We start from the raw sequence: 23,583 nt of genomic DNA on the forward strand, positions 1-23,583 counted from the left end.
AAGGAGTAGAAAAAATAAAACAAAGTAAACATTACATGAGTTACGTTTATTACATACAATATTTCATACGGTACATCCCCGTGGGGCCCGCGCTATAGCTACATCAAATAAAATCTCAGAAAATATTAACAAATCAATAAGAAATCAAATCCGAACCATAAATTAATTAAACAATAAAAATAATTAGTATTTTTATTTGGTTTTCTGATATTGACATTTCCATTACATAGGGTACAATTAATTAATATCTAAGTATAAAAAAACTACATTGAATATTATGCAATAATCATTTTATAATCATTAGTACATTCTAAGAAGCGAATTACATTTAACTTTAAATGTATATTAAAAATGATTACAGAATATTACATTTATTTTCAATGTTATTTAATAAGACACAGGTTTTAGCCCAAACGCCACTTCTTGTTGAAGTAACCACGCCCTTAAAAATAGATTCAATTAAGTTTTTAAATTATCAATTTTAATTAAGTGACAAATTTTCATTTCCGCCAGATAATAATATAAGAAAAATATTCGCCACATTATAAGGGCGTAAAATATACATTATATCTATCTTATGTCAAAAGCTACATAATATAGTAATCTATGTGTTCTAAAACTATGAAATTGGTGTTTCAATACCTTCAGTGGACGAATCGCTTCCGCGGGCATCTCTTATAATGTTAAAATTGTAAAATACAAAGTAGGGCTTAATATATCAGCCAAATTTTCTGACCAAATATAATAGACGGATCAGAATGGAAAGCAAAAGAGTTCTGTGTAATAAAATATAATAATCTTATTATATTGTGAAAATATTGCTGTTATTTAAAAAGCCACTTAATATATATTTCGTAAAATTTGCAAAATTAAGGCACGTTGACTCTATAATTTTTATATATTATTAATAATACATAGAAAGAATAATAATATGTGTTGAAGAACGAATACGCCTCAGGCTACTTCTGAAGACACCGTCATTATTTTGCTACAAAAAAAAACCAATACATTATTATATCTTGAGAAAAGTTTTATGTCGCTTGGTAATTTTAAAAGCTGCCTTGTTATTTTGTTTTTTGGGCATAAAGCATTAGTTATAGTCTCAGATCCTTCAATGTAATAACGTAGCCTTTACAGTCTTTCAAGAATGCTGGCTCTGTCCCCGCAAGGTATATAGATGTGATGAATGAAATATTTCTTTTTAATTCATAATTCGTTCTGAGACTACAATAATCACTTTTTTTTAATAAAATGTTATTATGTTAAATGTATTAAATAGTATGTTATGTCAGTAACTAGTTTTCCACCACGAAACGATAAAGTAATTTGTAAGTATAATAAGTATGCTCTCATTGCAAAAAAAATGCAGTACATACAGTAATAGTTTACATTTGATTTTCAAAGGTTTCGTGGTAAATATAACTTATATATATAGTCATGGAGAAAACGCACCATTAATCACTACTGCTACAAATAGTACCAAGTTATGTTATTTACAAATATTTACTTATTTTATGGCTGACAATGGCACATTGAAAATTTCATCAATTACTATGGTATGTGCGAGCGAATTAGTTTTCATAAGAATTATATAATTTTATATTATAGGTACTCGCCCGCACAATACCATCCTACAACTTCGTCTCCCACGTCTCGACAAAGGCACAATGTCAAAATAAACATATAAATAATGGCACACAAGGCGTTCGTTAGTAACTTGGCAGCTGCAATTTGAATGTTAAGTAGGTATAATGTAGTTGTAAATTAAAATTGATTTTATTTTATTTAAAAATTCAAGTTTAAATAAACTTAAAACTAAATAATGCAAATTTCTATACAGAGTTTTTTTTAAAGTAAATTAACGATTAGAATTATTAATAAAAAAAATATTTCTTTTTGTTCGATGCTATGATTTATTTCACGTTAATTTTTTTTTTATGAAACAGTAAAATTTTCTTCGACTTAAACATTAATATTGCAGCTGCACGTATTGTATTCCAATCAGAATACAATATAAATAAATTATATATATAATTTCTGAAGGCATCTAGAAGTAAGGTCCCCCGCAGGGCTGGCACTTTGTGATTCAGGCGTGATGGATAAAAACACACATACACATAAATAATAAATTTTAATAAAAGTTATTATATTTAATTTCTTGTTATAAATAAAGGTATATTTCGGCAGAGGACTTCAAAAAATTTTAGATTAAAAAAATTGTGAATGTTGCTATTTTTAAAAAAATTATAAATTGTTAACTTTTGGCACAAGAACAAAGGCACGTTTGTTTTCTCATTATTTATATTTTGTGTATGCGTGTTTTTTTCCGTCTGATTTGAAACATCAAACGCAATTTATTAATGACAAATATTGTACAGGAGTAGTAAATTAAAAAATTTACTTTCATATATAAAAACTAATCTGTCCAAATTTAGACAAAATTATTATTTAATTACTAAAGTAACATAAAAGATTCAATATAGAAAAAACTGATCATATTTACAATTTAGAAAAAATAATACATAATACTCGTCATTAAATTATAGATTTAATTGTTTCAAAATCAGAAAATTTAATTCAGGGACGTCCCTATATTTTTTGCATTGTATAATATCGCAAAAGACGTTTCCCCTTGATTAAAAACGCCTCAATACTATATAGAATATCTGAACAGTAGGCCGGTTAGGGCTAACTGTTAGGCACCGCGTTCTTCTTATACAATAGCACCGGTCGACAACGACTGATTTCTTAAATTAGACATTTTAAATAGATAAGACTTTTAATATATTTTTTTTCAATTTTTAGAATTACAGGTGTATAAAGAAAAGGTTATTTACTTTATATAAAATCGAATAAGGCAAGCGAAATTTGTGTACATTTTTATAAACTAAATAAAAAAATACCTAATTTAAGAAACCAACCGTGTTTATGTTTTATTACACTCATAAAATTTTAAATATTATTAATAATCTTATTTATTTTACGCAACAGTAAAGTGGTATACTACAAAAAAAATTTGCTCAACATTAATAAAATCTTTCGAAAATTTGGGAAATACATTTTAGTAACCGTTTCACTTTTCAGTGTTATTATTATTATTTTTTTAATTAGTTCATTATTTTTCTGATTATGATAACACATGCAAGTTAGTGCAACTACAAAACGTCCGAGACATGTCAATAATAAAAATAAATATATATTTATATTATCTCTTACAATTTAAATAAATATTCATTTACGAACGACAAAAAATGCACTCCTATATCACACGATTCAAATTTGTTATAAACAATCACTTTGTATTTAATAAGTACACTTATTTCTACTACAATAGCGTGAGACATCAACAATTCGTCAATTAGACATTCAAAAGCCAAGCGAATTTAAAAGCTTGTCGTGAAGTTACTCGTTTACGCTTACATTTCTGTTTGACTACTATAGTAATATTCAAATAATTAAAAACAATAACTTTGATTTCAAACAAGTACAAATATTTCTAAGATTATCACGTAAAATTCAAAAAATTTAAATAATATTAATTATTTTATTTTAATTTATGAAAATAATCAAAATAAAATAATTTATTTTGATTAAATTAATCTGAGACACGAGAATTTGGAAGTGTTCATTGTTCTTTAAGTACTTAAATTTTTTTTTTGAATTATCAAAAGAGTACCTTTAATAAATTTAATAATAATAATCGGTATTGAGACAAGGACGACGATATAAAAACCGTTCAGTAGTCACATATCATGTGTAACATCTGAAATCCCACAAGATTGTAGAGGCAGGCACACAACTAACTTTCTATCAAACACTTAAAAATGACGAGATAAAAGATGTTACACATCAAAAATGTAATTTTTTTACTAAGATGTTTATATACAACGCGAAACTGTTTTATATTAGTTATTAAAAAAAAAATGTTTTTGACATTTATTGACGAAGTTTCGAGGCTCAATTTTGAAGAATAGAATCCTGTCATCATCATTTAAATGAGTGAGAAAATATGGCTTACATTTTACACAAACAGAAAAACATTCGCTTCTGATCATTTTTTAAATCTTAAAAAAATAAATGTAACTAATAAAATGCACAGGCCTCAGAAATGTAAGCGTAAACTCTTCTAAATATACTATTCAGAAATTGCATTATTAATCTGTCACAGAAAATTGGTATCGAAGCTAGTATGTATATATATATATCTACCTCAGAAATTGCCGAACTTCTTCGTCACTGTAGAGCTGGATTCCGATTTATGAGAACTGGTCATCACCGACTTCCTCTCGATCGTCTCAGACGTGATCGTCTGCTTCGAGAACTTATTGTCCAAGCTGTCGATCTCCTTCACCAGATCCGAGGGCTTCTTCATCGACGACGTGCTGGCAAACTCGGCTTTGAACTCCGAAGGCCTCATGAACGACCGACTGGTATCCGAACTCATTTTGGACTCTAAAGTGTTGAATCTAGAGTCCAAAGTGCTGTATCTGGAGTCGTTGTCGAACGATTTGGACAACTCATCGATACCCTCCAGTTTTATCGGCTCGTATTTAGTATTGGTACTCGTCATGTTGACAGGCGACGAGCTGTATATTTTCGTGGTGGTAACCTTTTGCGTGCCGTTGGGTATGTCTTTGACTTCGGTCGTCGTTTCCTCGGTGTAATTGGGACCGCCGTAGCTGTAAACCTCTTTGCCGTAGGGCGAGGAGATCCTATCGTAATCCGGCGTGGCCGCTTTCACCAAATCAGTTTTGTACTCCTTGGCCGGTGTCGAAGTGGTGAAAGGTGATTTCACTTCTTGTCTAGTTTCGGACTTGAAGAACTCGGTTTTGGGATAGCTCTGATACGATTCGCTCTTGATGGTGTACTCAGAATGTTTGGTGCCGCCTGGTATGGCTTCGGTGGACTTCTGGTGTTCAGTGAAACTCTGACCGACGCCGTCAAACGATTTGGGTGTCGTCGGTTTTTTGAGGGTAGAATAAATAGGTTCTTTATCGTCGAATTTCAATTCTCTCGCGTTAAATTTGGGACTCAACGGTGTCTTTGGCGTGTCGTAGCCGTATTTTTGCTCTTGTTTATGAAAGTGTGACGATTCGAAGTGCTCCTCCTTGTATTCGTTCGCGGGACGCGGCGTGTCGTACAAACGGGTTTCGTAGCTGCAAAACGTTGTTGATTAGTTTGTTACGTCGTTACTCCCGAACCGAACATTAAGCCATGCAAACACCGGGATTAGGATAAATTGAAAATTAGTTACCAAAGCGTCGTGTAAGCCTACCTGTTGAGGCTACTAAGCAGGCCCTACACTAGGTCGTTTAAATCCCCATATTTGAATGTGACTTGTTCTTTTTAAACTAACAATTAAAGTTTTTCGGAGACAATCGAAATATTTATCAAGCTTTCAGCTAGTGTCGCAAGATCAGTAATTTCTAAATACGGGGATCGAACCCAATATCTCGGGAACAGACAGCATTTTTATGTTTCATCATTGTCAAAATAAAGACGCTACGAGTTACGAGCGACAAAAGTGTAGAATCATTCTCTAAAATAAAAAAAAAAGCGTGTCACCGAAATCTTTTGACATCGGGATGTGCAGAATTGGTTGATGTAAAATTCGGATGAAGAACAAAAAAAATCTAGTCGAGCCGACCTTGTCTCCGAAACACTGTAACTTTTCAAATACTGGTTCTCTGTGGTGCTGGCGGAGAATGTAATATTTTAAACCTATTTAATAAAAAAAAAACACAAAAATGTCAACTACAAAACTTTAATAGTAGTGTAGTAGTTTGCATTGTGAGTTGATATGCCAATGAATAGAAATTATTTTCAAAACATGATACAGGGTATCGCTTATTGACGTCAACATAACTTAATTATTCTTTATAATTATTTATATCTACTACCGCTTCCAAAGTTCCGCATGTGTAGTAGAAGAGGCGGAACAAATTGCACTGCAGCAGATTTTTATTGACATTTCATTTTATTTTTATTGATATTTCAGATCTAAAAAACCGTGGTCATTGTCTATATTGAAAAAAAAATAGTTACAAAATTACTTTTTCCAAATACAAATGAATTATCAATCAATAAAATCGTATTCCGCCAGCACCCACAGCCAACCAGCCAAATCCAAATTGACCAACCATCAGTCCTCATCGGGCTTATCCCTCCTCCGGGGGGGCGGGGGCGGCGCCCGCGGCGCGCCCCCCACCAGCACGGCGCTCCGCACCTCCGGGAGGCGCAGAGACTTCACTACCATCTCCTCCATGCTTCTACTGTTAACGCATGCGTGGCCGAGATAATTAATCAGGTTATTTGTTTGGGCGTTTCTCAACCCAAAGTCTAAACCAGCGGAGCGCATAACGATTGTGACGCATAATTATGTTCAAAATATTAGTAGGTATATATAGGTTTGAAAGAAAAATATTAACAGCAGGAACGGATAATGCATAATGATCGTTACGCATAATTAGTTATTGACATATATTTTTAAATATAAAAATGTATGTTTAAAATCATTAAAAAAGTATAAGAAGGAAATGAGGAGCTTTTTATTCTGGGAAATGTAGTGTTACTGTTGAATTTGCGTATATACCTAATACGCGAATTAAGACATAATAATAAAATATTTCCACTAAATTATTATGCGTTTCAATCGTTAGTGCATTAATGCCAATTATATATTATGTCATTAAAAAATTATGCTTGCAGACAGTTATAACCCAAAATTGAATGAATTATTGTTATAACCAATTACAATGTTAAGGGATGCATTTTAACACATCCCACATATAGCAAACAAAATATTTTTAGTTTCATTAATAAAAAATAGGTTGAGAAATTCCATGTTAGAGTTCAAAGCATGACTAAACTAAACACAGGGTAATAAATAAACAAAAATAATCAAATAAATCAACAAACAAACAGAACGATATGATGGCTTCAAACGGCGAGGGCGAGCCACAAGTATTTACATGTGAATGCGGTAAGCGAGCGCAGTCGCGGCCCGAAGGTCGATATAATTATGTGAACAAACTATTTTACAATTGCTAAATTGATAGTGTTTATAAAATATATTTTGTATAGCGAATTCGCTGATGTCTTTATTTTAAGATTAATTTGGATATTATAATTTATATTAAATTACATTTTTTACAAATAAACTTTTGAAAAAAAAAATTGCATTGAAAAAAAAAAGCTTAACTTTTTTTTAGTTAATTCACAAGTTCTACAGTATTGCCTACTGTAGATCTTGTGAATTAACTAAAAAGAAACACCCCACATTTTTTTATAACTTTTTAAAATTATATTATTTTATCAACTAATTTACAAACCCACATCATCGTTAATTCACATATCAAATTATGATTTTAATTTGTTACACAAAAGTTATGATCGGTTCGTTTACATAACATAACATCAACCATAATGTCGCCGCGACTACACTAATGTTTCCACCACGACTTACTTATTTTTATTTATCATCGTTCTGTCGTTTCGTCTTGCATCTCTGTAAAATCATAATACATAACTATGCTATATTGAATAATGACTGGACATGTGGGACCTCTCGCTATGTCGCTATAAATCGTAATATAATATTTCAACTAAATATCGTGTAACTTTTGTTTAAATTTCGCGGACTCTTTTTGGTTAATATTTATATTATAGAAGTATCGTGGTGTTTTAGTTTCTGAGAGTCTGTCGGGTCTATTATTTGAGTATATCTTCAAGATTATATTTTTAAGCTGACAAACTTAACAAGAAAATTTTTTTGACTTGTTTTAACAAATATATTATATAATACTAGAGGTAGACCCGGGGAGTAAAACGAAAAATCTCCATAATTCCCCTTCTCGCGAGAATTTAGGGGAAATCCTCTCTAAGTGCACCCCTAGATCATGTAAAGTTCATGTCCTTAAACTCAGCGGTTTGGACTGTGTGTTGATAAGTCAGTCAGTAACTCACTTTCTTCTTTTACATTATTAAGATTTGCATAACCTGATATTTTTAACTATTTTGTTTGATAAGATAAAGAAAAAGCAACATAACGAGAGATCCATCATATTTTAGTCGGAGTATAATATAACTATATTAAAGAGAGGAGGCGGTGTTTCTACCGGTCTGCGGTGCGGAAAGATATTGCATACATGTTTAGAACGCATACATATAGAGAATACATTTATTGGTTCAGTATTTTAATATGCTCACAGAATAGAATAGATTTATTTTCAAAATTGGATACACGGTATCACTTATTGACGTAACATCACTTAAATCTACCGCTACCGCTTCCAAAGCGCATGTGTAGAAGAAGCGGCGGAACAAACTACACTGCAGCAAGAAACAAAACTAAACAAAAATTTTGTGTGCACGATGATAATACAAATAAAGTTTTCTTATAAGTAGTTTCAGCATTATGCCAATAAATTTTAGGTCAAATGAAATTATGCAATATGAAAATACCAAACATATAAATATTTGTGAGAAACCGTCTCAGACAAATTAATTATTAAGAGGATTTCCATAAATTGAGAAGTAAAATAGCTAATTTATGAATATTAAAATACTAAACCAATTTTAATGTAGTACATTTTGAACGTGTGTAACACAAAAAGGGTACTAGCGGAAAGCCATGCGTTTATCATTTTCAATATGAAATATACTTTTATGATAATATATTTTTACCAGAAACATTCTTATCTTTTCTGAAACTTATTCCGTTATTATTTGCCAAGGAGACGTAAATAATTTTCTTTAATGGACTTGATTCAAAAAGAAACTAAAATATTTCTTTACATATCCACGCACGTTAGATATAAACAAAATAATCAGGTTTAAGAGATTCGTAAAGATCAACTTAGATAAATAAGAAATGCAGTTTTGAATGTTGCTAATAAAATAAATTAAGATTTATACACCAACCTTATAAAATTGAAATATGGCTCTCATCTTAAAACTAACTTAAATTTGTAAAATACAGGCACGTTTCATAAGTGACGTGTGAAGGCACTACAGTTTCATCTGTTGCGGTCCAGCGGCGTGCGAGAGAGATAGGTATAGATTAGAAAGAGTTAGGGTATTAAAAAAGGTTTCTTTTTTTTTAAATATTAGTAGATTTGAATCGGTTGCAGGTTGTTTTCTTTGGCATTTGAGTTTGTGATAAAAAAATTACAGTGAAAGATTATAAAAATATATAATTTGCAAACAAAGTGTGCGTTTGAATGTGAAATAAGAGACTTTCAGTATATGTTGTAAAGTCATACAGGCTTTGTCTACCCCGCAAGAGATAAAGACGTTCATAAATTAATGAATATATTTAAAATGGAATAATCAATGGATTACTAGAATATTTTTCTAATATTTCAAACATGTTTCTCTGATTGCCCTGGGTATCTATATAAGTAGTTATTTCTTAATCGTATCATTGAGTTAGTATCTCGTAACACAAGTCTCCAACTTACTTCGAAACTAACTCAATCTGTGTAATAAATCCCATATACACCTACATATATTTAAATAATTAAAATTAATTCGTATAAATTCAAATATATAAACAAATTTCTATCGACATAAAATCCCAAAGAAAACCACCTATGTATATTTATTTGTACACTAAAAAACAAACTCACCGTGTCGTGAATCCCTCGTAACTTTGTTTAGGTCCATCCGGTCTGAAGCTGCTGAAAGTCGGACTTTGCACGTTACTCTCTTCTTTATAACCGTTTGGACTCTGTTTGAAGGAATTATTCTGAGCGGAATAAGAAGAAGAATGTTGGTTTTGATTATACGAAGTTGTCGTGTGATTATGCCCAGGGTCTTGTTGAACGGAATCCAAATGTTGTGCGGGGCTGAAGATTTTGTGAGATTCTGTCTGTGTGAAAGGACTCCTGTCCTGTGTGATGTTGTGGGTGGTGTTGGTGGCGTTTTGGGTGGTGTTGAACGTGGTGTTGGTGGCGTTTTGGCTGGTGTAAGTCGAGTTGGGGCTGTACGTTGTGTTCACGAAGCTGCTTGTGGGCGTTTTGAATCTGTAAGGGAAATATTTTTGATTGAGACTTTTGAACAAATAAACAGTCAAACAGCTGAACGTGGCCATTCAGTCTTTTCAAGACTGTTGGCTTTGTCTACCTCGCAAGGGATATAGATGTGATGATATGTATGTATGAGACTTATCATAAGTTTATCTCAAAACCTTTTTGCGTCGTAAAACTATCAACCAAAAAGTGAATGCTGTAGTAATAATGTTGAGATTAAACGCTCAACCAAAAAGTAGTAGTAAAAGTTGTACACCTCCGAGTCCGGAGCTCTGACCATGACCCTGGACAATGAAAGGTCAAGTATCCCCCCCACAGTGCCACATACCTGGCCCCGGAGGCGTCGCTGGCGTAGCCCAGCATGTCGTCGGTGTCGTCGCCGGAGTCGGCCTTCAGCTTGTACTTGGCCTGCCGGATGGCGGTGAGGCGGCCGCGGGCCTCCTCCAACTCCTTCTCTATGCGGAGGACTTCCGTTCTGTGGACAGAGGATTGTTATTGTTTACATATAAAGTGTACGTGCCGTGTGGTTCCCGGCATCAATACAAAAGAGAATGGGACCACTCCATCTATTTCCCATGGATGTCGTAAAAGGCGACTGAGGGATGGGCTTACATACTTGAGATTCTTTTTTAGGCGATGGGCTAGCAACCTGTCACTATTTGAATCTCAATTCTATCTTAAAGCCAAATAGCTGAACGTGGCCTATCAGTCTTTACAAGACTGTTGGCTCTGTCTACCCCGCAAGGGATATAGACGTGATTATTTATTTATTTCAGAAGCTTAAATCTATATCTAATCTATCTTAAATATGTATGTATGTATGTACATATAAAGCCGGAGCGGTGATTCAGCTCGACAAAGGGAAGATCTTCCGTCAGGCTGGTGTGATGCCTGGGGAACCGCGCGACACGCGATGTTATGTCGGAGGTCATCAAGGAGGTGACTTGTGGCGTACAGATGTCGCCACACATACATATATACATACATATACGTGTATATTTCCTGCAGGGTAGACAAGAGCTAATAGTCTTAATAAAACTGATAGGCCTCGTTCAACATGTATGGTGGAATTGAGATTCAAATAGTGACGGGATGCTAGCTCGTCGCTTACAAGAATCCCAACCAGCACCAGGCTGTCACTCCCACACACACACCCAGCCCCAGCACCAGCTCACCTGGCGTCTATCTCCTGCGCGATGCCGCCCACCATCCTCCGGTTGAGCACCAGGCTGCGCTCGTCGCAGCTGGTGATGGCGTCCCTGGCGGCCGCACCAGGCTGTCACTCCCACACACACACCCAGCCCCAGCACCAGCTCACCTGGCGTCTATCTCCTGCGCGATGCCGCCCACCATCCTCCGGTTGAGCACCAGGCTGCGCTCGTCGCAGCTGGTGATGGCGTCCCTGGCGGCCGCACCAGGCTGTCACTCCCACACACACACCCAGCCCCAGCACCAGCTCACCTGGCGTCTATCTCCTGCGCGATGCCGCCCACCATCCTCCGGTTGAGCACCAGGCTGCGCTCGTCGCAGCTGGTGATGGCGTCCCTGGCGGCCGCACCAGGCTGTCACTCCCACACACACACCCAGCCCCAGCACCAGCTCACCTGGCGTCTATCTCCTGCGCGATGCCGCCCACCATCCTCCGGTTGAGCACCAGGCTGCGCTCGTCGCAGCTGGTGATGGCGTCCCTGGCGGCCGCACCAGGCTGTCACTCCCACACACACACCCAGCCCCAGCACCAGCTCACCTGGCGTCTATCTCCTGCGCGATGCCGCCCACCATCCTCCGGTTGAGCACCAGGCTGCGCTCGTCGCAGCTGGTGATGGCGTCCCTGGCGGCCGCACCAGGCTGTCACTCCCACACACACACCCAGCCCCAGCACCAGCTCACCTGGCGTCTATCTCCTGCGCGATGCCGCCCACCATCCTCCGGTTGAGCACCAGGCTGCGCTCGTCGCAGCTGGTGATGGCGTCCCTGGCGGCCCGCACCAGGTTGTCGGTGGAGCGGATCACGCTGCCGCCCGCTTGCTGCAGGCGCCGGGTCGACTCTGAGGACGGGTCGGCCTTCACCTGGAATTTCATCAAGTCTTTTACGTCCAGATCGAGTTCTGAACAAATCCATCCTTGGATTTTCCTTTATATTATGATTGACTGGAGATCAATCCCGGACAAGCTAGTGGAGAACCGCCTCAGATGGTGCGGCCACGTCACTGGACATGAGTAAGCAGCCCAGTGGACGGGAGACCCCGACTCACATGGATGAAGTTTGTACAAAAAAATAAGGAACAAGTACGAATTAGGAACAAAGTAGCAAAAAGTACGAATTTAAAAGACGCCCAATTACCACCCGAGACGAACCAGGACAGAATATCCTGGCGACGCCGTATTACGAGAGCCGACCCCAAATAGACGGAATAAAGGCTAGGGAGAAGACGAAGAACGTCTTTAATACCCACAAAAGTTATTAGCTCTTAGTCGTAAAATGCAACTAATGGCTAGGCTTTCAAACTTGATGACATCCATGAGAAAGATATGGAGTGCTTCTATTTCCAAGTTCTGGAAACCACCCGGCGCTGAACTGCAGCAGTGGTGCAAACAGCCACTCACCTTGCAGGCCACCAGCAGCTGCGCAGTGGACTCGGCCACCTGCCTGGCGCTGGATATGAGCCTCTCCTCGGAGCCCGCCCCCTGCACCAGCGCGTTGGCGGCCTCCACCAGCGAGTGCGCCGCGGCCGCCACCAGGCGCGCCGCGGAGATCAGGCCCTCGGACCACTGGCCGTCGTCGGAGGACGAGGTCGGACGGCGGGCCACTTTGCCCTGGAAACAAACATTATGTGTGTGAGAAGTAAACTTATCAGTGTGTGAGAAAGTAAACTCATGAGTGTGTGAGAAAGTAAACTCATGAGCGTGTGAGCAGTAAACTCATGAGTGTGTGAGAAAGTAAACTCATGAGTGTGTGAGAAAGTAAACTCATGAGTGTGTGAGAAAGTAAACTCATGAGTGTGTGAGAAAGTAAACTCATGAGTGTGTGAGAAAGTAAACTCATGAGTGTGTGAGAAAGTAAACTCATGAGTGTGTGAGAAAGTAAACTTACGAGTGTGTGAGAAAGTAAACGCATGAGTGTGTGAGAAGTAAACTTACGAGTGTGTGAGAAAGTAAACGCATGAGTGTGTGAGAAGTAAACTTACGAGTGTGTGAGAAAGTAAACGCATGAGTGTGTGAGAAGTAAACTTACGAGTGTGTGAGAAAGTAAACGCATGAGTGTGTGAGAAGTAAACTTACGAGTGTGTGAGAAAGTAAACGCATGAGTGTGTGAGAAAGTAAACTTACGAGTGTGTGAGAAAGTAAACGCATGAGTGTGTGAGAAGTAAACTTACGAGTGTGTGAGAAAGTAAACGCATGAGTGTGTGAGAAGTAAACTTACGAGTGTGTGAGAAGTAAACTTACGAGTGTGTGAGAAAGTAAACTCATGAGTGTGTGAGAAAGTAAACTTACGAGTGTGTGAGAAAGTAAACTCATGAGTGTGTGAGAAGTAAACTGACGAGTGTGTGAGAAAGTAAACGCATGAGTGTGTGAGAAGTAAACTGACGAGTGTGTGAGAAGTAAACTCATGAGTGTGTGAGAAGTAAACTGACGAGTGTGTGAGAAGTAAACTCATGAGTGTGTGAGAAGTAAACTGACGAGTGTGTGAGAAAGTAAACGCATGAGTGTGTGAGAAAGTAAACTCATGAGTGTGTGAGAAAGTAAACTCATGAGTGTGTGAGAAAGTAAACTCATGAGTGTGTGAGAAAGTAAACTCATGAGCGTGTGAGAAAGTAAACTCATGAGTGTGTGAGAAAGTAAACTCATGAGTGTGTGAGAAAGTAAACGCATGAGTGTGTGAGAAAGTAAACGCATGAGTGTGTGAGAAAGTAAACGCATGAGTGTGTGAGAAGTAAACTTACGAGTGTGTGAGAAAGTAAACGCATGAGTGTGTGAGAAGTAAACTTACGAGTGTGTGAGAAAGTAAACGCATGAGTGTGTGAGAAGTAAACTTACGAGTGTGTGAGAAAGTAAACGCATGAGTGTGTGAGAAGTAAACTTACGAGTGTGTGAGAAAGTAAACGCATGAGTGTGTGAGAAAGTAAACTTACGAGTGTGTGAGAAAGTAAACGCATGAGTGTGTGAGAAGTAAACTTACGAGTGTGTGAGAAAGTAAACGCATGAGTGTGTGAGAAGTAAACTTACGAGTGTGTGAGAAGTAAACTTACGAGTGTGTGAGAAAGTAAACTCATGAGTGTGTGAGAAAGTAAACTTACGAGTGTGTGAGAAAGTAAACTCATGAGTGTGTGAGAAGTAAACTGACGAGTGTGTGAGAAAGTAAACGCATGAGTGTGTGAGAAGTAAACTGACGAGTGTGTGAGAAGTAAACTCATGAGTGTGTGAGAAGTAAACTGACGAGTGTGTGAGAAGTAAACTCATGAGTGTGTGAGAAGTAAACTGACGAGTGTGTGAGAAAGTAAACGCATGAGTGTGTGAGAAAGTAATCTTATAAGTTATCGTCACGTCAAGACAAAAAAAAACTCTACGTACCTGATCAATAAGCTCCCTCTGGGCCGCAGAAGCCGCTCGTACCAACGCTGAAGTGGCCGTGATGATGGACTTGGCGGCCTCCAGTATCATCTCGTCGAAGTTCAGGCTCTCGTCCGCCTCCTGGGGTGAGATGGGGCGTCAGTGGGGGTCGAGGGAGATGAGGTTGTGTGTGCAAAGTTTTATGATATTGACATTGACATTTGTTTTTATTGTAATGTACCTATATAATATGGATATACTGAAGATATTATATATAAGAATATCTGCCGATACATAAAATTGTTTGAGAAAAAATGTTTAAATCCATGAAAACTACTTTTTATTGTATTTAAAAGATTATTTCACAGCTGTTTCATTTTATTCATCGTCTTTCTCCTGGCGTTAGTCCAGGTCCTCCTCCACCATCCTCAACCGCTGTGGAGAGGAGCCCGGGGCATGTGTTTGACCATGGACCCTGGATTGTATGAGTCAGGTTTTCACACGAAGCGACTTCCATCACCGCAATCTTTGCGGGGGAACTTGGATCGATAGGTATACATTTGCCTGAATGTGCAGGTTTTCTCACGATGTTTTCCCTCACCATAAGAACACAACTTAGATAAAAGTTACATGGCCAAGGTTGTTTTACTTTTTCATTCTTGCATTAATTAAAAAATAGGTTTCCTTTCATAGTTAAAACATATATAAATATAAATAAGCTTCTTTAAAGTATTCATTATCCAAGTTGTCTCACAGTGAACATTTTATACACGAAATGTAAGTATAATTTAACAGAATTTTCATCCATGTTAATTCTTCTTTCTCTCATCTTTTCTTTCTTCTCTTCTTTTCTTCATCTTCAACAATCTCTTGTCGTTGTGCACGTCGTCACGACCGCGACCGATGGGAAATATGTTTGATTCCCGGGTGATACAATATAACAACCAAGAATATCAAACATATCTCACCGGCGCGCGGCACTCTCTTCTTCTTTTCTTTTCTTCTCTTTTTGGAGTCTTCACTCTTGATATTGTGGTGCATGATCTTCTTGGCCTTAATATATTTATTTTAAACTATATTGTGCTTTAACTACTACACTGAACGTTTAGAAAACAGCAAACAAATGAAACCATTTGAACGAGATATATTTTTTTATACTTATAAATTGCCGGTTATCTAACAGTTCCATTTTTATGACTGATCACTCAACCAGTCAGACAAATCATCCGTTTACCCCATACTGACCTGTACTTTGACAGACTTGCGCGGGCGCAGAGCGTCCAGTTTCTTGGCGGCCGCGTCTATGGAGGCCGCGGCGCCGAGCAGTTCCGTTTCCGCTATCACTGTGGGATCGTCTGGGTCTACCCAGTCCGAACCTGGAAATAAACATTTATATAAGTTGAAGCCATATAAGTTATATTCCATATAGCAGGAGCGATGATTTGGCTCAACCGCCATAAAGAGAAGATCTTCCTGTAGGCTGGTGTGATGCTTGGGGAATTACGCGACAGTGGTCGTGGATTGTATTTATACTTCAACCCGTGAAATCTTTGCTTACGCGATTTAGACTCTTCGATGCTGTTTGCTGAGCGCGTCACATTTTTCTCTATGATTGACAGGTGGGTGACGTTAGTGATGTCACCACAACCATACAGGAAAAAAAAATTTATTCGCTAAGTAGGTACATTTTTACATAGATAGTTGTTGGACTCTACTTTTAAGTATAGCAATACTTGTGCCAGTAGACTCCGCTCTTCCATATCACAAGAACGTAATGTACGTTTTTACATAGGAATATAGGAAGTTTCGTGAATAGACCAGCGAAGAAAAAACTTAGTGAATACCAGCTGGTTCTCTTTTTATAGAGTATGTTAAAGCCAAGCAAAGGGAATCTTCTTTTAAGCGATGAGCTATCCAACCTGTTACTATCTGAATCTCTTTTTCGGGACTGTGGGCTCTGTCCACCTCGACAGTTACCTTTGAGCAGCTCGGCAGTAGCGATGATGTGCTGCACAGTGACGGCCACCCTCCTGGACAGCTCCGGGAAGTGCTGCCTGGCCGAGGGGTCGGTGCTGGCCGACAGCACGCACGACAGCAAGGCTCTGTAGGCCAGGGCCGCTGATTGTCCAGCTTCCAGGGTCCTGGTTTGGAGGTCGGGGGTCTCGGCTGAGTGGGCGGCGCCCTGTGGGGGCGGAACGAGAATGAATCGGTTAATTTTGAATGCGTGACAGGATTACATTAATGTGGCACAAAAATGCATTCATTGATTTGACACAATGATAAGATTTTGGCCTTAAGACAGTTCAAAGACTTTCTCAACAAAAGACCGTTCAAAGATTCGAGACTTTTTTTTCTGGATGCGATTACTTTTAGTAAAAGCTGCATTCTGCAAGCTCTTAAAGCGGAAATCCCAGACTTTTAGGTTTTTAAGCGAAGTGATCAGTGGACGTCAGTTTTTTTTACTGGAGAATCTATCCAACTTGAAACATGGTAACACGTCTTCCCGCCAAGGTTGGCTGCGGCAGTGAGCTGGTCTCGCAGTATTGCTGCTATATCTTGTAGCTATGACCTTCTAAGAACCACTTCCTCACCTTACAAGCTCTCAGCAGGTCCACCACCGTCTTCCTGCCAAGGTTGGCTGCGGCGGTTAGCTGGTCTTGTAGTATTGCTGCTATATCTTGTAGCTATGACCTTCTAAGAACCACTTCCTCACCTTACAAGCCCTCAGCAGGTCCACCACCGTCTTCCTGCCAAGGTTGGCTGCGGCAGTGAGCAGGTCTCGCAGTATTGCTGCTATATCTTGTAGCTATGACCTTCTAAGAACCACTTCCTCACCTTACAAGCCCTCAGCAGGTCCACCACCGTCTTCCTGCCAAGGTTGCTGCGGCAGTGAGCTGGTCTCGCAGTATTGCTGCTATATCTTGTAGCTATGACCTTCTAAGAACCACTTCCTCACCTTACAAGCCCTCAGCAGGTCCACCACCGTCTTCCTGCCAAGGTTGGCTGCGGCAGTGAGCTGGTCTCGCAGTATTGCTGCTATATCTTGTAGCTATGACCTTCTAAGAACCACTTCCTCACCTTACAAGCCCTCAGCAGGTCCACCACCGTCTTCCTGCCAAGGTTGGCTGCGACAGTGAGCTGGTCTCGTAGTATTGCTGGTATATCTTGTTACTATGACCTTCTAAGAACCACTTCCTCACCTTACAAGCTCTCAGCAGGTCCATCACCGTCTTCCTGCCAAGGTTGGCAGCGGCAGTCAGCTGGTCTCGTAGTATTGCTGATATATCTTGTAGCTTTGACCTTCTAAGAACCACTTCCTCACCTTACAAGCCCTCAGCAGGTCCACCACCGTCTTCCTGCCAAGGTTGGCTGCGGCGGTCAGCTGGTCTTGCTTGTTGGCGTTCCCGGCAGCCACGGCCTTGGCTGTGGCGACTGTCATTTGGCGAGTGCAGCGGATCAGCTCCTCCGGAGTGGCGGTCGATTTTGGTGGTGTTCCAGACATTAGTACCTGTGGAAGACATGTTATTATTCTTAACTAGAGGCTGCCCGCGACTTCGTCCGCATGGAAACCCTATCAATCCCGCGGGAACTCCGGGATAAAAAGTAGCCTATGTGTTATTCTGGGTCTTCAGCTACCTACATACAAAATTTCATCGTAATCGGTTCAGTAGTTTTTGCGTGAAAGAGTAACAAACATCCATGCTGACATCCTGACATACACACAAACATTCGCATTTATAATATTAGTAGGATTTGAAGTGGTTTAATATTTTCAGTTAAACATTCATTTCGCTATCAAATATTACTGTTTCCGTTATAAAATAAAGAATTATCATACTAATCATCAAATCTCTATCCAACAGCTGCTAAGTTCTGCTACTCTACATGTTGAACATACATACAAAAAAGCCAATAACTAGAATAATAAAAACCGGTTTCAATACCTCAATCTCCTGCGTGATAGCTTCCACCGTAGACTCCAGGGCCCTGGTGCCTCGCGTGTGCTCGTCCTCCACCGCCTTGACGGTCTTCAGCAGTGACGTCACATTGGTCACCATCACCTGTCGAGTTCAACATTGATCAGACAACCTGTCATGACTGAACGGCCTGGACATAAGCGCCTAACAATAAAGTTTAATCGAATAATTTAGAGACAGCATAATGATATCGCGTGATCATATTTTCAAGTTTTACATTGTGAAAAATGTGTGCGAATCAATATAATATATATATATATAATCAAATTAAATTGTTATTCAATCAATGATTATATATGATTTGAATAATAATAAATTAATATATTTAACAAAACGTTACACAGTATGAACTTTGAACATTCCGTGGGGAGTGGTAATTTGTTTGGACTTCTTCAAATGATTTGAAAGACAAAAATGGGATATAAACCGTTTTTATGCAAGTGAAGCGTTTCTTCACGACGTAAAGATCAACAAACAACAAATATATTAACAGATAGATAGAATATATTGCATCTTTAACAGGGTTTTCAAATACACAGATTTCATGATCCACATAAATTTTAGTCTGAACATTGAAACACATTAATAAAAGCTCTGGGTTGCCATTATTAGAACGTTGAAAGCGCCATGCCCCGGTGACTTAGCGACGCGATGTCCTAGGTTCAAATCAAAATGCTTGCAAATCTTAGTAATTGCAGAAAAGCAGGGGGTGCTATTTTCAAAGCTAGTGACTCGCAAATCAGTTATTCGAGTGACTAAAGTCAAAATAGCACCCTCCTCCTTTTTATGATTTAAGGTCCATTTCTTTAGACACTGAAATAATAGTTAACAATCTTGGCACATCTTTATCACGTCTGTATCCATTGCGGGGTACACAGAGCCAGCAGTCTTGAAAATACTGAAAGGCCTCCGTCAACTGTATGGCTTTATGATGGAATTGAGATTTAAATAGTGCCAGCCTAGGTTAGTCCATCGCCGACAAGATTAATGGGTACCAGGTTTATAAGCCTAAGGGATAGGCTTAATCATCTTTAACGATATTCATGGGAAAGATATGAAGTGGTTCTATTCCAGAGTGCTCGAATCCACACAATTAATTTATAGAAATTAGAAGAAAAAGCAAAACGGTGCATCAGTTATCACAAAGAATTTCTTTTGCTAATAACAATACAATATTTTAGAATTGAATTAAAGAAGAAATAGATTAATATAAGATAATTGTTCACCTTCATTTCAATACCTAAAGAAATGGATTATAACTGTGTATCGCAATTTAAATATTTAGTTATTCGAATAGTTTTGCACGCAATATTTTTCGGTTTCGACTTATGAATTTAACGACCTCGGGAACCCATAAGCTTTCAATGTCGGATTAAAATATGTATAAATAGATATAAATGATCACACCCGCTTATTGGCTCGATTTTAAACAAAATATCAGACAATTTGATGAACGAAGATATTGACCAATCAGAATAGTTAATTTATCAAAGGATTCAAATAGAGCAATTTGATTGGTTGATTTTTAAGCTTCAGAGGTATACTGTAAAAGCAGATTCGTTTCAATCATATTTCTAAAAAAAAAAGAAAAAATCCTCGTTCAACAAATGATATCCGTCAAATATCGCTTCAAAGCCTCACCATATTTATGTTTAACTCCAATTGAAAACGGACATGTTCTATCGCCGTCTCTGTCTTACTAAACTTGATAAAACAAGACGGTAATATAAATTGTCCGTTTTACCGACATATAGTTTGGTAGTTCAATAAATATGGTCCTTCGAACAAGCGTGATGGTAAACCAATAACACTCCAATGATGATAAATACATATAATAATATGTAAAGCGTGTCTGTTTGTCAATATTGGACCTGTCGATATGAAAGCTTGTGATTTGTTACATGATGGTCATCGGCGGACCAAACCCCATGAATGACGGGTGCCTATGGCGTATCTACGCTAAAATCTACAACTAAATAAATTCCTAATGTTGTAGTATACACTATATTAGGACAAAAACAACACTTCTAAAGTTAAAAAAATTAAAGCCATGCTTCTAAAATATGGCTTTTTATGCAATGCCATATACACATTTGACGTTTCACTCGAAACCGGAGAGAGGTCAATATCGTTCGAAATACAACTCACTAGTCTGTCCGGTTGTCCGAGTAACCATATTTTAGAATAGCACCCTCAAAAAGAATAAAGTCATCGAGGGTCTTTGATAAAATTTTATTTGATCCGTACAGTGATAAAATAATGGTGCGTTAAGTGCGCGTTTAATACCTGTATTATTAATAAATACTATGTACTTAAAGTCGCGTAGATACACCATAAGAGATTATTCCGCTACGCTATGCGACCCCGGTATTAAGTAAAAAACAATGCGTACACGACACAATGACGGTGACTTGAAGAGAGGGGGACGGCGTTTAGAGATGATCATGTTTATTAAAACCATTTACGACTTCCAAGTTGACTTCGGAAAATATTTCTTAACGTGTAAATAAATGCGTTTTCAAAATCCGAAGCACACGAGCTAAGGAACGAATCGTCATTTGACCATTTTGAAAATGTGTGAAAAGAACATTTGTTGTTAATTTTAATAATATTAAATATGTCATTATACCATGGATGTAATCATAATCTTATTCCATCAAAATTTAAGCCAACATAGCTCTTATTACCACACGTTTGGGGTTCAAATCGGAACGTATGTTCAGATTGTTGGCGCTCCAATACTTTTTCTGTGATGACAATTTATCAGATGTTAAGTTAAAAATGTTGAACTCAACAATAAAATCATTTGTTCAATTATACTTATTCATTAAAATAATATCACATCTAAAAAAGACCTCTAAACGCCGCCATTAAGATTAAGACAGACATAATGACCAATGACCATCAACCAGCAAGCCTGAACGCCATGCTTGTACAAAATCACGGCTGACCGAATCATTTCTACCCGTGGCCACCTCCTCCGTCTCCCGAAACCTGCCGTTGTCCACCTCGTCCAACATCCTCAACTGCTCCTCGACTCGGCTATTTGGACGACTTCTCAATTCGTGCCTATGTTTGACCACGGCGCGCAATCTTTTTAATTCTTCATCGTTAGTGTCCTGCTTATTGAGAATTGTCTCGTAGAAACTCCACCAGTTATCTATTGAGCCGAATTGTTGTTCCCTACTCTTCAGTACGTCTTCGTATATCGTCCACCAGTTGTTGGCGTAATATTCCATTGGATATGTCCTAGTTAGATCGAAAATTTCGGTGTTATTCCTTAGGTTATGTTTATTCGTTTTGTTCCGTTCGAGAGAATTACCGTTTGCGATTACAGTACTTGAGTATTGGTTGATGTTTTTGGACAGATTGTGAGTTGAATGGAGGTTCAGAATAACGTTTTTGTGATAAGAGGGCGGCGCTGATTTGGTTTCAGTTTCTCTGATCAGACTCGGAGATCTTTCCTCTCTCGGTGTAACGTTTTCTTTATTTACACTTTCTTTCTTGTATCTTCTTATAATCTCTTTATAATACTTCTCTAACAGACACAGTTCTTCGTAAGTATATTTAGATATGTCTATTTGTGTGTATATGTTTATTATATCCTGTATGTTGACCTTTTTCCTTTTGTCAATCTTTACGTTAGCCAGCGCTTTCAATTGCTCAATCAGCGGATCGAAGCCTTTGTAAATGAAATCTTTCTTTGCAAATTCAATTAATTTTAACACCATATCTTCATACTTCTTATCGTATTCCATATCTCTGTTTACAGTTTTAGATCTATCGACGTCATCGATAAATTCCTGTAACGTCTCTTTCTCATTCTCATATTTATCTATCTCTGTCTGATAATCTCCTAAAACTAGTTCGTGGCCGCTGAATCTCTCCAATTCACGTCTAGTTTCTTCCATTCTCTCCAGATTTCTTTTAGCAATAAACTTCCACCATTCTTTATCATCCCTAAAGAGGTTCCAGAATTCAGATTTCACCTCTTTAGTTTCAGGTTTGACAATCATTTCTGTAGATTCATCTTTTTGTTTTTGCTCTGGACTTAGCATTTTTACTGGTTCGATTGTACTTTCATTCGGATGTTTAAAATCTAGATTAATAACCAAATTGACAGGTCTAACTTTCTTAACTTTGAACACTGGCGATTTGATTTTAGACAATTTATCATCTATCTTTGTTTTTTTCACTGGCGACGTAGTCTGTATAGTTTTAATTGTTGTAGTTTTGACTGGGCCCTCATCGGTTTCAATTTCAGAGTCTAAATCATCTATAACTTGCGACAGCCTTTTCATTTCATCGTCCAGATCGTTGCTAATCCTCAATTTGTTCAATTTATCCCTCTTTCTCTTCAGAACAGCTCTATCGTTCAATTCGATGAACAGATCAACCAATTTCTTGACTTCACCTAAGAGAATATTCTCACCATACTTCATAACTCTCCAATCCATATCGACCAAGCTGTTCATGGCCGCTGTGTTATATCTTTCGTTCAAACCGTCATCTTTTCGATCTCTCTTTGTCACTTCTTGCATCAAACCTTCTATATACGTGATTACTTCTTCACAATTATCATGGAACACACTGGGCGATACATCGTCATCCTGACTGGAATAGTCCAATAGCTTTATGAGCTCATCCTCTTGGTCCGATTGGAAGATATCGGTCTCAGAGTCGCAGGAGTCATTTCTGAGGTTAATGTTGACGGAGCGACGTTTGGGTTTCGGCACGGTGTTGGGGCGCGGTTGCAGACTCCACCGCTTCTCCAGCCGCTACAGAACACACGCTTTCAGTCCAATATTGACAGGTACAAACACGATATGATATATATTTACACGGTTCGATACAAACTTTAACAATTTCTTGTTTTTTTTTATTAATAATTTAAACTCTTTTTAAATAAGGATGATAATTTGAATCATCATTTAAAAATAAAAGAACATTCAAGTGAGAATGTACAATTTAATGAGTCAGATTTAGAAACAAGTCTCGTTCTGTCTCTGTCAAGCTCACTTGACA

At 38.1% G+C, this 23,583-nt stretch overlaps 1 protein-coding gene across 1 annotated transcript in view; it reads right to left on the reverse strand.

Annotated features, from left to right (window-relative positions):
• Positions 1-27: 27 nt before the first annotated feature.
• LOC106131754 (talin-1) overlaps positions 28-23,583 on the reverse strand; it is a 122,893-nt gene continuing 99,337 nt past the window's right edge. Inside the window, exons 52-65 of the mRNA XM_060952654.1 lie at positions 21,510-23,336; positions 18,526-18,642; positions 17,904-18,089; positions 16,559-16,763; positions 15,827-15,957; positions 14,603-14,722; positions 12,638-12,847; positions 11,922-12,100; positions 10,360-10,506; positions 9,630-10,025; positions 7,466-7,507; positions 6,163-6,269; positions 5,764-5,773; positions 28-5,156 (exon numbers count right to left, since the gene is read on the reverse strand). Of these exons, the coding sequence (XP_060808637.1) occupies positions 4,211-5,156; positions 5,764-5,773; positions 6,163-6,269; positions 7,466-7,507; positions 9,630-10,025; positions 10,360-10,506; positions 11,922-12,100; positions 12,638-12,847; positions 14,603-14,722; positions 15,827-15,957; positions 16,559-16,763; positions 17,904-18,089; positions 18,526-18,642; positions 21,510-23,336 (4,623 nt within the window). The 3' untranslated portion in view covers positions 28-4,210. The remainder of the gene's footprint in view (positions 5,157-5,763; positions 5,774-6,162; positions 6,270-7,465; positions 7,508-9,629; positions 10,026-10,359; positions 10,507-11,921; positions 12,101-12,637; positions 12,848-14,602; positions 14,723-15,826; positions 15,958-16,558; positions 16,764-17,903; positions 18,090-18,525; positions 18,643-21,509; positions 23,337-23,583) is intronic.

This window comes from Amyelois transitella, chromosome 29 (genome assembly GCF_032362555.1).
Source record: "Amyelois transitella isolate CPQ chromosome 29, ilAmyTran1.1, whole genome shotgun sequence".
In the NCBI taxonomy this organism is placed as follows: domain Eukaryota; kingdom Metazoa; phylum Arthropoda; class Insecta; order Lepidoptera; family Pyralidae; genus Amyelois; species Amyelois transitella.